The following is a 15,385-nucleotide window of genomic DNA, read 5'->3' on the forward strand; positions in this document are numbered from 1 at the left end:
AGGAGGCCCCAGTCCTCACTTTCCTAGGAAGGTACTTTCTGGACCCTCCCTCTCGGCCTCTGCGGGACTCCACCCAGGCCTGGGAACAGGTGGTGCTGAAGGCTGGCATGGGCTGTCTTTTTCAGTGCTAAGCCTGCACGCGGCCTTGTTTTGGGCTCTAAACTGGAGCAAAGGCGCTCCCTGTTACGGAGGGCCAGAACGCTTGGTGGCCTGGGTTCCTGCTTATCACAAAACCTCAGTGGAGAGAGGTAAACTGAGGCAAGCACTGGTAAGCGCAGGGGAGCCAGGACTTGATGACTCGGGAAATTTGGCCTATCCAGAGTGCCAAAGATGCTAAAACTAGGAGATTCACAGTCAGGAAAGCATGCTCTAGAGAGAGAGTGTGTCAAGGACGTGGCTAGTGCTTTGCTCCTGCTTGTAGAAGGATGGAGCACCCAGAACATCTCTTCACAGAGGGCTCGCAGGTGATGCGTTACCGCATCCTCACAACCACGCTGAGGTAAGTATTAACGTGCCCACTTTGCAGTTGAAGGGACAGGGGCACAGAGAGGCTGTGTAGGTCGTCTAAGGTTGCCCAGCTAGTAAACAGCAGTCAAGATTGAAACCCAAGATGTCTGGCTTCAGAGTTCACTGAGCCCTTGTTACTCAAAGCTGGTCCTCCCCGACCTAGTCCCAGTGCAGAATCACAGGTCCCCTCCCAGACCCACTGGATCAGAATCCGCACTTTAACAGGCTCCTCAGATGATTCTTATGCACTTTCAAGTCTGAGAGGCTCTGATCTACATGGCCTGGCTGTTCCTAATCTCTATAGAATGGACTGCGCCCAGCTCTCCCTTGGCCGCCTGCTTCTCCTCCGGCCCAGCCCCTCCTCTCTTAGTTGCCCACCTCTCTTCCTCTGTCTGGCTTTTCTCTCCAGCAGCAATGAGGGGTATGTGAAGTACATGCCCCAGAGATGCACAGTCAGGTGTGTGAGGTGCCCCCCAGCCAGGGAGGCTGGTGTGAGTCGCTGTATGCCTGGGCTGATGGGCTCACGAGTGTACCCCTGCTATGCACAGGCCGAGTACATGTGTCTGGGTGTGTGTGCTCCTGCACTGCTGTGTCTGCTCCATCTTGTCTGTGGCCCGGCTACTCTCTCACTCTGTCTCTCCAGCCAATTCCTTTCCACCCATTCTTGAAGACTTGGTCAGGAGTCACCTCTTCCAGGAAGCCTGTCTTGGCTTGTCTTGGAGGGGAGGTGGTTCTCTCCTATGTGCTACTTGATTCCCTGCACACACATGTCCACCATGTCCTGTGGCATGTATAGGACAGTTTCTGCTGGATCCAGAGCTTGGCTGGGTCAGGCACCAGCCACCACACCCATCCCATGTCTCAAGCACCCATCAGTGTCTGGCACACAGTAGTTGCTCAATAAAAGTGTGCTGACTGCATAACCGACCTGCAGGTGTATACCTAGGGCCTTACACACATACGCGGACCAGACCATGTGCCAGGGCTGTGTCCACCTGTGAGTATCCTGAGGAAGGGCTGTACCTCCGGTCGGGGAGGATAGGTACCCTCCAGCCCTTCACTTGGCTGAGGCGTGCGTCCGAGAGTTCGATGTGCAGGGGCAGCTTGGGGACCCAGACTGTCATTTCCAGAGGGGCATTGAGGATGTCATAGCGGAAGGTGACCCTGGCGTTCATGGACCCACGAGACTCCTTTCCACTCACAAACACGTAGTCGCAGCTGCTGGATACCTGGGGATGGGAAGGGAGGTTGGTTGGCATGTCTTGCCTACAGGGCATCCTGTGGGCTGACAGGGAGGAACAAGGTGTGGGAAGGCACCAAATTTACTTCCTCTGGGAGGTGTCCACTTCGGGTGTCTCTGTTCCCATTATTTCTTCACAGATCATCTCCCAGTGGCTATGAGGGGACGTTTTGCTCCCTGGCAGGGAGCCAGCATGCACCTGCTCTTACCCGAGGCTGCATCTGGTGTGCCAGACCACATCCCCCAGGGCTGGCTCCCCTTCCCAGCGTGACTGCCTGTGCTCTGGCATAGGTGTCATTCGGTAGGGTCCTCTGTAGTACAGAGGGGCACGTCCTGAACCCATGACTCTTCCGTGGCCCATCTGGCCCTGTGGCCCCAGGAAAATAAGCAGCTGCTTCATTTCAGGTGAGGGGACCCTTCTGGCCAGGGGGTGGAGGTGGGGGATGGGAAGAGGAAAAACCAGGACAGATTGGTGGACGGTGGCCACCAGTGGGTGCAGCTTTTATAAATGCCCACTGAGACACCAACTTATGTTCCTAAAGTTTCCTGGGATGGGCACGTGCTTGCTGAACACATATTGGTGGATACCTGGGCCAGTACTCAGGACAGATGTAAGTGGGTGTATCCGTCAAGTATGTCCAGTATGGACCTGGCACACTCAGGACTGAATCTCGTGTGCAGTGCATTTAGGTGTTCCTGTTGGTACAGGCCCATGGGTGCACACCCTCGCATTTGGGGAGGGTCTAATCACGCAGCTGGCGGGCTTTTGACATTCTGCAGGCTCTGGTAGGGAGCAGGGAGGGTGCCCGGGCTGTGGCTCATCTCTGATGAGCCCCTAGCTGTTCCCAAACTCCTGCTAGCTCCCTTAATCTTCTCAGATGGGGATGGTAGGACGTGGAGCAGCAGCCCTGCCAGAAATGCTCATTTCCCACTTCAGAAGGCAGAGAATTCCATCTGAAGGCTGGCAAATTCCATTCAGAGTGTTGGCAAACTCCATAAAGAACCTGAGTGCATTTCATTGAGAATGGAAACAAATTCCAGTTAGGATCTTTGCAAATTCCCTTTGGTATCTAAGCAGTCGAGACTTTGTTCTGGTCCACTCTGTGGCCGGGATGGGGGGACCCTGGGGGGAAGAGGCAGGTGCTGGATGAGGGTGTTTGAGAGCAGGTCCATTTTTTTCCTGTCCCAGCCTGCCAGCCCTGGAAAGCCCCAGGGGCCGATGGGGGTGTGGTCCCAAGCCATTTGCTCTGGCTCACGTGGGGGGCATTCTTCCTGGGTGGGGGGTGGATGAGGCGAGGCTCCAGCTCCCAGGACCTGGAGGGATCTGGGGCAGAGTGTGGAGAGAGAGAGCGTGCACACTCCAGGCTAGCCCCAGTTAGAGGGAGAAGGACACCCACGGCCCATTCCTCCTGCTCTCCTTCAGGCTGAGCTATTTACAGGCATAGGGAACAGATTCCCTTGTCTGATCATCTGATTTTGGCACCTGCTGGAGGCTGGCCTGATAAACAGCTCACCCACCACACCGACACCAGGGCTGCCACACTCCTGCATCACCACCCATCCCACTACCAAAAGGGGCAAATCTGGAGGCCCTCCTGGGGGTGGTGGCAAACTGGGTCATTTGAGTCACACTGATGTCCTGTTTGTTGGGTCACGAGGACCTGGGGCCCAGAGGGGGTCTCTGGGGAGGAGATCTAGGAGGGGCCTTCAGGAGTTGGTGGATTTGGGGTGTGTGTGCCCTGAGCAGGTCCTTCCTTATACGATCTTCATGACTGGCCCAATCACATGCTTCTGGGGTTTCCTCTCTGAGTGGAATCTCCTCCATTTGGGCACCAGCAGCTAGGGTCAGAGCATGTCCTTGAGGGGCCCCCTCTCCACCCACGTTGCCTTGCCTGGTGTCTGTCCGGGCAGGGGCTCAATAATCACTTGCGGCATTGGATTGAGCTCAGGCTGTCAACACTGCCTTCTCCCCAGTACCTGCCTAATGGGCTTCTCCTCACCCCACCTAGGCTAGCTGCAGGATGCCTAAAGCTTATTCTATCCACCCCCCCCACACACACACACAATTTCTTCTCTTCCTGCCTACCACAGGGAGCTGCCTGGGATGCGAATTCCCCTCTGGCTTGGGGTTCCGCCCCACCCACGAAGGTCTGAAGCCTTCTTCCCAGGGTCCCTGTCTCCAGGAAGCCCACCTTGATGATGTCCTCATTGTCAGATTCGCATTCCACCAAGGCAGAGACATCTAGGATGAGGCCAGTCACCTCGATGGCGATGACCTTGACAGGGATGGCCACCGTCCTGCCAGTCAGGATAGCAGTGTTGATAATCTCCGTGTCCTGCAGGTAGGGTGGGGCCCTGCTGAGCTGGGGTGCTGGTGGTCCTCCGCTCTCCCAGGACACAGCAGCCGAGGCCTGGGCTCCTGGCTGCCCTACCCCTCAGGTGCACGGCCTTCCCCCGGGGACACCTGCACTCATGTGCAGACAGGTGCATCTGCCCAGTTTCACTCATCTTCTCAGATGCTGGGCTTGCTCGGCCTCCTGCCGTAGGCTTCTGCCTCTACCTCAGTCGGCTGCCAGGAAACAGCCCTGCCCCAGTGCCCCATCATCTTCTCTCGACACCTCGCAGGCCCCTCAGCACTCACAGAGTCACATACAGCACATCTGCCTGGCCTGGCCCAATGTCCCTCTGGCCATGTGAGGTGTCCTGGGATGGTCTCATGTTTGCCTGACATTCCAGGCACCCTGGGGCTGTTCACAGAAGATCATTCCAGCCTTACCACCCCCTGGTCCCTAGGCACTCTTCCTAAATCCAGTGCACCTTAGACCAAACTACTCACATTGCCATCGCCACAGCTTTGCCCACGTGATCCCCTGCCTAGAGCACCCTCCTCACCTTCTCTGATTCTATGAGCCCTTCCTTCCAAGCGCGTCCTTCAGGATTCAACTGCATGGTCACCTCCTCCAGGAAACTCCACTGAGTGGCCTTTCCATGGGTGACTTCTCCCATCTCTGTCCCCCTGAGCATCTGCTGTCCTACTCCAGCCCAGGCACAGAGTACCGCCTGCCTCCACACACTCACGCACACACACCTATACCCACAGGCACACCCGGGTGCAGGAGGCACTCACGCACTTGGGCGCATGCACTGATCCATACACATGCACAGCTGGGCACATGCCTGTCACACACATGCACCTACGACAGACATATGCACCCACCGACCCAGTCGCCTGTCCTGCTCACCATGGCTAGGGGCAGGATGGCTTGTACATCCCGCTGGATGACAGTCAGCTCTGTGACCGCCCGCTCCAGGTCAGGCAGAGCGCTGTGGCCGCGGTAGTCAATGTGCCACATGATCCTCCGCTTGACCGACTGGCTGGTAAAGTTCTCCATCTCAAAGTCCAGCTGCAGGATCTCCAGGGGCCCCTGGCCTTCCCTGCAGGGTCGGGGCAGGAAGCAGAGCCCAGGAGGAAGGGCAGGGAGTATCTCAGGAGCCCTGAAATCCCTGGTGGGGACCCCAGCCCTCCTTGGCAGCCTGCCTACTGGGGCCTTTTGAGGCTTCTCCAGCCACCTGAGGTGCCCCAACCTGGACCTCAGAGTCCCCACAATCTGAGCCCCAGCCCTTCTGCCAGCCTGGCCTCCTCCATCATGAAACCCCCCCACCCCTTCTAGTTGCTGTCCTGCAACAAGGTGGACAGAGGTGCCACCTCGGCTTACCAGGGGGGCAGGGGAGTGCCCTGGGCCCAGGCCACATCCACGGTGGCTGTCGAATGCTTTGCCCCGGTCAGCAGCTCCGAGGTCACGTGCCACTGGCCACTCCGTGACTTGGTGCCCAGAAGGGTCACACCCTTCTTGGCCTTCACCCTGGGACAAAATGGGAGGAAGAGGAGGGAGAGGGTCAGCCTAGGGCCCAGTGGTTGCCCGCCTGGCCACCCCCCTGGGCTGAAGCTATGAGTAGGGGGAACGGGTGAGTAAATCACCCCAAGTTTTAGACCTAGTGCTTGAGATGAACCTGGGGAATCTGGTATCATGTAGCTGAAATCTCTGACCCTTGGTGGAGGCTAAAAGTGCTTCTACCATATCTCTCTGCCAAGTTTTATCAAAGCTCTACTTGTGTACCTCAATGACAGGGGACTCACTACGGCACACATCCCATTCTATTCTCAGAAAGGCCCTAAGGACCAGAAGCCCCTTTCCTATATTTAGCTGAAATGTCATGGGTTCTGCTGGGGAAAGAGAGAACAGCTGTCCTTCAACTCAATTGTAAGAGTTCTTCAGGCAGTAGGAAGGGAGCAGGTGTTCCCTGAGTCCTCTCTTTGTACAGGCCTAAAATCTCTAGTTTCTCCAGTTGTTACTTTTTGCCACAGTTTCCGGTCAGTGCTTGTAACTAGGGTTCAGCCCTTGCAAGTAAGACTAGTCCCTCTCCTCTGGACACTGAACACATAGGCACCGCAGCCTATACAACACCTCAGCTGTGCTCTGATCCTGACTAAAGCAGAATGGTGACCACTTCCTTAAGTTTACATGCTCTACTCCTATTAATGTAGCCCAAGATCTGTGATGACTGATTTAAGTCATATTCACATTCAGATATCAATCATTGAGTCAGGTCTTATCTCTTCCAGGAGTATCTGAACTTTAAGGTGGTACACTCAGGAGAGAGAGGGCAATACTTAACTCAAAGAAATTGGAGGCTAATGGTGATGTTTTGGGTCCTCTGCATAATGCCTGGGGTAAGGGGAATGTTTTGGTGGGGCCTTTGAGACGACTTAAGGCATTTCTGAATTTGTGAACTGTATCCTGTTCAGGGTGTAGAAAAGGCTGGGACACCTGAGATTTTTTTTCTCCCAACTCCAGGATGGGGCAAACGTCCTGACACATGGACAGACTCCTGCTCATCTTTTGACTCCTAGCCAATGGGCTGCTCTCTGATCTCCATATCTTCTCTTTGATCTGGGTTTCCCCATCTGTGAAATGGGAGAGTTGTGCCAGCTAACGTCTAGGGCCCTTCCATCCCCATTCTGTCATTCTTGATACCTATGCTCGCGAATACTGACCCTTCTCCTTGGCCATTTCTTTTTCTTTTTTTAAAGATTATTTATTTATTAGAGACAGAGAGAGAGAGAGAGAGAGAGAGAGAGAGAGAGAGAGAGAAACAGGCAGAGGGAGAAGCAGGCCCCATGCAGGGAGCCGGAGGCGGGTCTCCATCCCGGGTCCCCAGGATCAGGCCCTGGGTGGAAGGCAGCGCTAAACCGCTGCGCCCGCCACCGGGGCTTCCTTGGCCATCTCTGTGAGCTACAGAGGTCGGGCAGAAATTTTTGCCGCCATCAGGCCTAGTGAGTACGGTGTCTTCCTGAGGTTGCTCAAGTGATGATTAGGCTGGCCAAGCAGGTGTGGGGACACCCCTAGCGGGGCCGTGCTATGCATTTGACCTTGGACAGAAAGGCAGCCCCCTCGACCTCGACCCACAAGCCCCCCACCTGAGTGTGAAATGCTCCACGCCGGGGCTGGAGGGAGAGGAGGAGTTGGGGGCCAGGTAGAGGAGGATGCTGAGCACTTCTCCAGGCTTGAGGGGCCGGTCAGGCAGGCGGATCATGAGGTTGCTGTCCAGCCGGTGCTCCTGCAGAGTCCTCCTGGGGGGCGGGCGGAACAGGCTGATGCTCCCGATGCGCAGCAGGGGGTGCTGGGTGGGGCTCTCGGCGCGGGCGCCCGCCCCCGGCCCGGCCCCCCGCCGGGCGCCCCCGCAGCCGCCCGAGGCGTCGGGGGCGTGGAGGGTGTAGTAGAGCTCGGCCTGCTGACTCTCCCCCGCCGCCTCGGGCTCCAGCCCGTCGGGAGGCTTGCGGCGGGCGGCGGGCGGCGCGGCGGGGGCCGGGGGCCCGAACCAGGCCAGTGGCAGCTCGGCCCGCACCAGGCAGGTGGCCAGGCCCCCGGCCAGGCGGCAGGAGCTCTTGACCTCGCGGGCGTCCCGGAAGGCGTGCAGGCGGACACAGGGCAGCCGCTCGGTGACGCCGAAGTCGTCCCAGTCGCGGCCGGCCACGTAGAAGAGCACCTGGGCCACGGGCTGCGAGGCGGGCACGCGGGCGCGGACGATGAAGGCGCGCACCTTCCAGTTGACGGTCAGGCGCTCGGGGATGTCCAGCGTGCTGGACGGCTGCAGCAGCTCGCGGCCCACCACCTGGCTGGTGCTGAACGGCCCCAGGGACACGTTGAGGACGGGCAGCTCCTTGGTCTGGAACACCACGAAGGGCTCGGAGCGCTGCAGGGAGCCGTTGGCGGCGGCGGGCGGCGGGGGCCGCGCGTCCCGCAGGAAGAAGGCCAGCCGGGTGCGCGACAGGCGGTAGCTGACCGGCAGCACCGGGCTGGCCTGCGGCCCCGGGGGGCTGGGGCTGGCCGGGTGCGCGCGGCCCGAGGCTGGGGACAGACAGAGCGAGAGCCCGGAGGGGTCAGCAGCGGCTGTGCTGGGCCGGCAGGGCACCCCAGCCTCCCGCCCGCAGAGGGCAACCGCCCCAAGCTCTGCCCCGCGCCCACCCGGTGCTGGGGTGCCAACGGTCCTCACCATTGCCTCTTTTGGGGCAGCGTGGGGGGGGGCGGGCAGAGCTGATACCAATGCAAAGCACTGAGGCTTTAAGGAGTTTACCCCCCCTCCCACCACCACCGCCCTGCACCCTCATCTGTAAAATGAGGATAAAGTGGGGTTTCTGCCTCCAAGTGCGGTCATGAAGATTTACCAAGTAGTGTGCGGACAGGGCGCAGAGCACACAGACTCTTGCCATTACAGCTTGCTCCGGGAGCATTAGCTTCTTTGATCCTCAGATGGATCCTCCCAGCTAGGCCGTCTGCCATCGCCATGGATTCAATCCATTTTCTATCAATTTCTCTTTTTTTTGAGAGCCGGTTCCTTACATCTTACAGGTAAAGGCGCAGAGTGCTTAAGCAATTTACCCAAGTCATGTGAGTGACGGGGGGGCCAGCAATGAGGTTCGAACCTCGGGGCCACCTGACCCTCAAAGCCAAGCCAGTTCCTTCTCCAGCTGCCTCAGATGGTGCAGAGATCTGTACCTATCCCATCGCCCCCACCCCTGCAGCGCCCTGCTCCCTCCCCTCCTTGCACTATGCATGCAAAGAATCCCCCCCCCCCCCCCGTGCCCTGCTCCCTCCCCCCCCCTTGCACTATGCATGCAAGGAATTTGATCCACCCCACAGTCTCACAAACCCTTCTTGGGTCTGACATCTCTGGTCCCCACCCCACATCCCTGCAGGACCCTGCCAAATTCTTGCAATTCCGCCTCTTGACTCTGTGCTGTGTCCCCCAGAACCCTGCCCCAGTTCTGGCCTGGATCCCGTTGCTATGACAATGTCACAGGGCATGACTGGGTCTCCCCTCTTCTCTGAACCACTTCCTTGGCATCCCCTCCCCTCCACAGCAGCAGAGTGATTTGTTTGTCCTGGACGTGAATGGGCCCCTCACTGCCAGCTCACTTCTGTTGGACACTGTCAAGGAGTAGGAGGGACCACGATGTGGGGGTTCAAGGTTTGAGAAGCAGTTCTGGATCTTCCTATGGACCTCCCTGTCGCTTCCCTCACCTTGAAAATCAGGATCATAATAATAGTGCTGCTCTGAAAAGGAGGTTGCGCTGTCATTGTTCTGTTTTCCAGATTCAAATAAGAAAGCAGACCATAAATTGTGTGACACACTGCCAATGTCTGTTAAGTATTATGAGAGACTCTCCCCCTTCTGCTTACAAAATTCAAACTCAACCTTGAGCCTGAGTCCTCAGGGTCCTCTACAATGCAGTTCAGGTTCCCCTTTCCCTAGGACTCCTCCTCCCAAGTCCCTGCTGCCAGCATAACTGGACAACTTCTGGCTTTAGCATTTGCCAACACTACCTTATCTCTCCTCCTTTGCTCATGCTGTGCCCTTTGGGTCAAAGTCTCTCCTAACTACAGGCATCCACATAGGAACCTGCCCCCGAGGTCCAGCTCCAATGCCACCTCCTCCAGGAAGCCCTCTAAGATATGACTCCCCAATTCCTGGGACTTTCCTTCTCTGAGGGGACCTCTCATCCTGTCTTGTCTGGAGGTTAGTTATCTGTGAGGCGGTGCACTGAGCAAGACTTCGACAAATCATGGTTGATTTACATTAGGTGATTTGTGGAGACCTGTGTCCCCCCGAGGAGACTCCTAATAACGCTATGGTGGTTACTTGCAGCTTATGCATATTTATCATTTTATCACCATCAATGAAACCTTTTTTTTTTTTTTTTTTACCATTTGACAGTTCTACAAACCTTTGCAGCCAATTCCTCATAAAAGGAATGAACTAAAAATCCCCAGCTCTGGAGACTCCAGGGGCTCTGGTGTCTCCATCGTATTTTTTTTTTAATCTGTAGTTAAATTTCCTCATCCAAAAAGAGGCATTTGGCCTGGGGCAAGGCATAGGCCCTTGGGGTCAGTTGTTCTAAGAGGAGTGGCACCTGGTCTTAGGCATCTACTTGGGGGCTCTCTGAGTGGCCCTTAGGACCAGCTGGGGAAACTGGCCATGGGGGTGCTGCCCATGCTTTAACCACCAGATGGCTTCTTCCAATTCTCAGGAGAACTCTGTTCCTGGGTCACCTTCCTCACTAGATACTCTGTGTCCTGCAAGGTACGCTGGCTCCCAGTGGTCGGGGACAGATGGACAGCCAAGTCCAAGACGAGGACAGGAAGATATCCAGAGAGATGGGGAGAGCCTTCCTGGCTGGAACTGCTGCCTCACAGTTCCCCCTGGAGTCCCTGAGGTTCCCTTGCCATCAGGGAGGGAGGAGATGGTGGGGATGTTGGCCCAAGTCATACCATGTTGGAGTCCAGGGTAACAGCTTGAGCCAGGGCAACCCACTGCTTTGGAAGCAGCGGGAAACAGGCAAACAAAGATTTCAAGGTTCTTCTCCCCGTGACACTTGCTTGGCAAGTCACTTCCCACTTTGGACCTTGGTTCCCACATCTAAAGTTGAGATGGTGGGGAGCCCCGGTGGCGCAGTGGTTTGGCGCCTGCCTTCAGCCCAAGGCATGATCCTGGGGTCCCGGGATCGAGTCCCATGTCGGGCTTCCTGCATGGAGCTTCTTTCTCTGTCTCTGTCTCTGTCTCTGTCTCTGTCTCTGTCTCTGTCTCTCTCTCTCTCTCTGAGTAAATAAATCTTAAAAAAAATAAAAAAAAATAAAATTGAGATGGTGACGTTGGCCCCCTCATGGGGATATCCAGAGCAGTTAAGAGGTCAAGGGGGTGGCAAGTGGGGGGGTGGCTCTGCATGCTGGGATGTCCAGGGTTTGTGGGCACCAGGCCGACATGGGGAGGGGCAACCATGCTTGTCTCACTGGGGTTACAGAAAGGCAGCTGCTGGAGCTGGAAGTGCTCACTGTCCAGGCCGGGGGGGGGACAGGGTGGGGCCGCAGAAACCATCACCCCTGCGTCTGCCTTGCTTACCTTCCTCAGGAGATTCCAGAGGCTGCTAAGTGGCACTTAGCTCCCTTTGGCCCTCTCACTGTCCCAACCTCATGGAGGGCCATCTGGACCCCTGGGAGGAGGCACAGCAGGGGCAGGAGCCAGCAGATGGGCAGTAGCCCCAGGGGGGCAGGGAGGACAGGACTGGAGACTGTGTTTGCACGTGCCCCTCTGCCCTCAGTAGAATTTGAATGAATAAGTGGAATTCTGGGAATGAGCTGCCTACCACTGGCAGGGGTGCCATGTGGGGTATGAGTGCCTCTCCTGCGGTATCCAAGGGGAGACCAGGAGGCCGCTAAGGGGCAGGGTTCCTGGCGCTGAGCAGCAGCCTTGCAGGCAAGGAGTCTGAGTTCCTGAAAGGGGGAGTGACTTATGTTAAGGGAACAGCTTGCTTTCAGAAAGGGAAGCCAGAAGAGACAGTATTAGGGTGCTACAATTTTTATATTTATGTCATCGTGACACACGACACCCCCTCCAGTCACCACTGTGAGTCATTCTATCCTCTGGGGCCCTAAGGCCTCCTCTGTGAGGGAGGCAAGTGTTTCTGAGCTTCTGGCACTAACCTCTGTTCTGCTCACTTACTCCGGAGCCTAAAGGAAGTTGCTTGATTTCTCTGGGCCTCAGTTTCCCCAGGGATGTGGGAGAGGCCCTGGAAGTGTTCTGCGGAGGTGGGAGCTGGAGGGGAGGAAGCTGAGACCTGTGGAGTTGTGGGCTGACAGGTCAGGTTTTTAGGGACGCTCTGGGGGAAGGCGTGTGCACAACTGTGCATGTGCTAACGTGTATGTGTACGCTGGCCTGCATCTGGGGATGGAGCAGGACCCGCCCGGCCCTGGGAAGGAGGAGCTGCTGGAAGGTTTCCTGAAGGAGCTCCAGGAAAGAGCTCCTTTCCTGGGTGGATGGGGGAGGGGAAGAACTACACAGATCTGAGGTTAGGCAGGTCCAGGGGTGGAGGAAAGGTGCTACAGGGGTGTCACTGGGGTGGACATGACAGCCAGGACCCCCAACACAGGCGGAGCTGCTCCCCTGGGCTGGTGCATACCTGCCCACCGGGCCCAACACCAGACTGCCCAATGCAGGTCTGCAGATGTGGCTCTGAACCCCAGCCACGCTTCGCCCCTCATCCCGCTCCCCTTGTTTCCACAGAGCACTTGCCCTGCAGGCCCCCCTTCCTGCTCCTGTGTTCTGGCCCAACTCACCCTACAGACCAGGCTTTGCGCTGTCTTCCCCTCAGTGGCCTCGGCTCCCCCACCCCCAGCAGATGCTGGGCTCCCCGCCAGTACCCAGCCTTGGGCCTCCTGAGGCATTTGGGCCCAGCCCTGCTGCCACCTTCTCATAGGAAGGGCTTCTCCACAGCTTCTCGGGTGCATGATGGGTGTTATGAGTTGAATTGTGACCCCCACCCCGATTCATATGTGAAAAACCTGACCCCAGAATGTGGCTGTGTTTGGAGAGAAAGAGTCTGCAAAGAGGTGATGAGGGTAAGATGAAGTCATTAGGGTGGACCCCAATCCAATACGACTGGTGGCCTTATACTTTTTTTTTTTAAGATTTTTATTTATTCATGAGAGACACAGAAAGAAAGGCAGAGACACTGGCAGAGGGAGAAGCAGGCTCCATGCAGGGAGCCCGATGCGGGACTCAATCTTGGGACCCTGGGATCATAACCTGAGCCAAAGGCAGACGCTCAACCCCTGAGCCACCCAGGTGCCCCTGGTGTCCTTACGCGCAGAGGGGATGAAGACACGGACACACAAAGGGAAGGCCACGGGAAGCCTCAGGGAGAAGGCAACCATCTGTAAGGCAAGGAGAGAGCGCGCAGCAGACAGGAGAAACCCACCCTGCCGACACTCTCGCCTTGGACTTCTAGCCTTCAGAACTGAGAAGCAAGTGTCTGTTGCTTCAGCCCTCCAGCCTGTGGTGCTTTGTGAGGGTAGCCCAAGCAGACTAACGTGGGGGATTGGCTATTTGTGCCGCTCCCGGCCTCAGTTTCCCCAATCAAGAGTGGAGACACAGTACCAGGGGAAGGAGGTGGACTGAGATGGTGTGGGTTTTGTGTACAGGGATGATGATGGCGGCTGAGGCCCTCCCAGCCCCCTCCTGATGCTACACCCAGCATGTGACCCTTCCCAGCTGAGCCGAGCCAGCTCCTTCCCACAACCCCAGAAGGCACACCCCGCTCTTTACAGTGTGGTAACTAAGAATGGGGTGTCTGTGGATGCACCAGCCTGCACTCCCAGCATCCTGGAATCCTCCCACCCCAGCCTCCCTGGGCACTGAATCTGCCCAGCTCCTCGGGGAGCATCGACCCGGGCCATTTCGGGGTTATGCTCAGCTGAGAGGTGGTGGCCTTCATCCTTCCTTTCTTGTTCCAGAAAGAGACCGTAACATGAACAGAGGCTTCACTGGCTCTGGACCCACCAGCACCCAAGAGAAGACTTGCACAAAGCATGGGGTGTGGGGTCCACTCATCCTTCCATGCCCAGCCCTGGCACTGCCTCCTCCTGAAGCACTGCCCTCATGCCTCTCACCACAGCCACCTGGGTGGTGCTTTGCTGCTTCTTTGCTCCGTCCAGCTTTGGATCTGACCGATCTGGAGCTTGGCCCTGGTGTCAGCATGACATGCAAATTGCTATCGAACTGTTTCATTAGTCACTTCTGTGAATACCTCCCGCAGGCAGGATGCTGACCCCCGTGTCCCTTCATCTGTGCGGAGATCTCTCAGGCCACTCCCAACACCAGCAGGCACATACTGGTTTCTGCTTTTGCCTTTCCATCTGGGCTGGGATATGGGCAGACGCTGGGTTTGGGTCAGTCAGCTTTGCACACGTAAGGGGAGGCACACAGGAGGTGCTTCATGAATCTCAATTCTACCCTCTTCTAAGGCTTGGGCACCTGCATGGGGACAGTGGCTGGACAGAAGCCCTCCCGTTTCATCTCAGGCTGGCTGTTGGGGTCTGGGAGCACAGTGGGGACCTCTCTGGCCACCCCTACAAAACCTTCCACTTTCTCTCCAGGCACACAGGCCAGCCCCGGCCCCCTCCCTGGCAAACCTATTGAAAATATAAATTAATCTCCATGGAGGCTACAGCCAGGAAGGCTGGGGATGGGGGTGCCTTTGGCCATCTCCCTGCTTCTAATCAAGATCAGATGCCTCCTGCTTCTACCTCTAATTGTCCCAAAATTAAAACTAATCGCTGGCAAATCAGAAAAAAAAAGATTGTCATTAGCTTTGGTGAGTTTGAGACTGAGGGACACAGCAGGGTGTGCCAGCAGGGCCCGAGGGTGCTGGGCCATGCTGGGAGCGGGCTTGGTTACTCACCTGTTTGTGTGTGTGTGTGTGTGTGTGTGTGTGTGTGCAAGTGCCACACCAGATGTCAGCATTCGGGGATCCTTTAGAATTTGCTCCTGAGCCTGCCGGAATATAAGAATCAGCAGGAGCAAACAAAACAAGAGTAAAGAGACTCTAAGGGTGGACCCAGGCTTAACACAATCAAAATTTCCAGGGGAGAGACCTGATGATCTGTATGTTTATAGAGCATCCCCGACACTGTTATCACAGTTTGGAAAACACAGTGCTAAAGCACGAAAAGTTGGGAGACACTGAAGGTTGTGACTGGTGTGATATAGTTTGGCAATGCTGACAATGGATGATGACACACCCAGAGTCTAGAATAGTGCCTGGCACATACAAGTGCCAAATTGGTGAATGGATGAAGGAATGAATGAGAGGCAGCAATAGACATGGTTGCTGCAGGTGGCAAGCATCCTATGGTCTGCGTGTCCACTATCAAGAGGCCAGGGAGGGGCTTTGCACAGTGACCCCCACTCCCACTCTCAGGTCAAACCTCTAGGCCCATAGCAGAGGTGGGACTTTGGGGAAAACACCTCTGGCCCAGGAGAGCTCTAGGACAGGAAGAGGGCTCTGGTCAGGAGGAGGGGTGCCCGGGTTTCAGTCCTGCTCTTCCTTGGCTAATGGGTAGATCTTACTGGGGCAAGCATGCCATGTCTCAGGCCCCACTTCCCCATCAGCAAAACTGGGAATCATCAACCAATATACCAGATACCATGGAGCCGGGTGCCAAAGTGGGAAAAACTTGTCTTAAGGAGGGTTTTTTTGTTTTTGTGTTTCATTATTTTTTTAAGAGATGCTATTTTTTTATT

At 56.4% G+C, this 15,385-nt stretch overlaps 1 protein-coding gene across 1 annotated transcript in view; it reads right to left on the reverse strand.

The window, feature by feature from the left end:
- The window catches only part of TMEM132E (transmembrane protein 132E), a 55,305-nt gene that overhangs the window by 4,662 nt on the left and 35,258 nt on the right, over positions 1 to 15,385 (reverse strand). The window contains exons 2-6 of the mRNA XM_055331058.1: positions 7,227 to 8,157; positions 5,464 to 5,610; positions 4,990 to 5,182; positions 3,940 to 4,083; positions 1,531 to 1,736 (exon numbers count right to left, since the gene is read on the reverse strand). Of these exons, the coding sequence (XP_055187033.1) occupies positions 1,531 to 1,736; positions 3,940 to 4,083; positions 4,990 to 5,182; positions 5,464 to 5,610; positions 7,227 to 8,157 (1,621 nt within the window). The remainder of the gene's footprint in view (positions 1 to 1,530; positions 1,737 to 3,939; positions 4,084 to 4,989; positions 5,183 to 5,463; positions 5,611 to 7,226; positions 8,158 to 15,385) is intronic.

Source organism: Nyctereutes procyonoides, unplaced genomic scaffold (assembly GCF_905146905.1).
Source record: "Nyctereutes procyonoides isolate TBG_1078 unplaced genomic scaffold, NYPRO_anot_genome, whole genome shotgun sequence".
In the NCBI taxonomy this organism is placed as follows: Eukaryota; Metazoa; Chordata; class Mammalia; order Carnivora; family Canidae; genus Nyctereutes; species Nyctereutes procyonoides.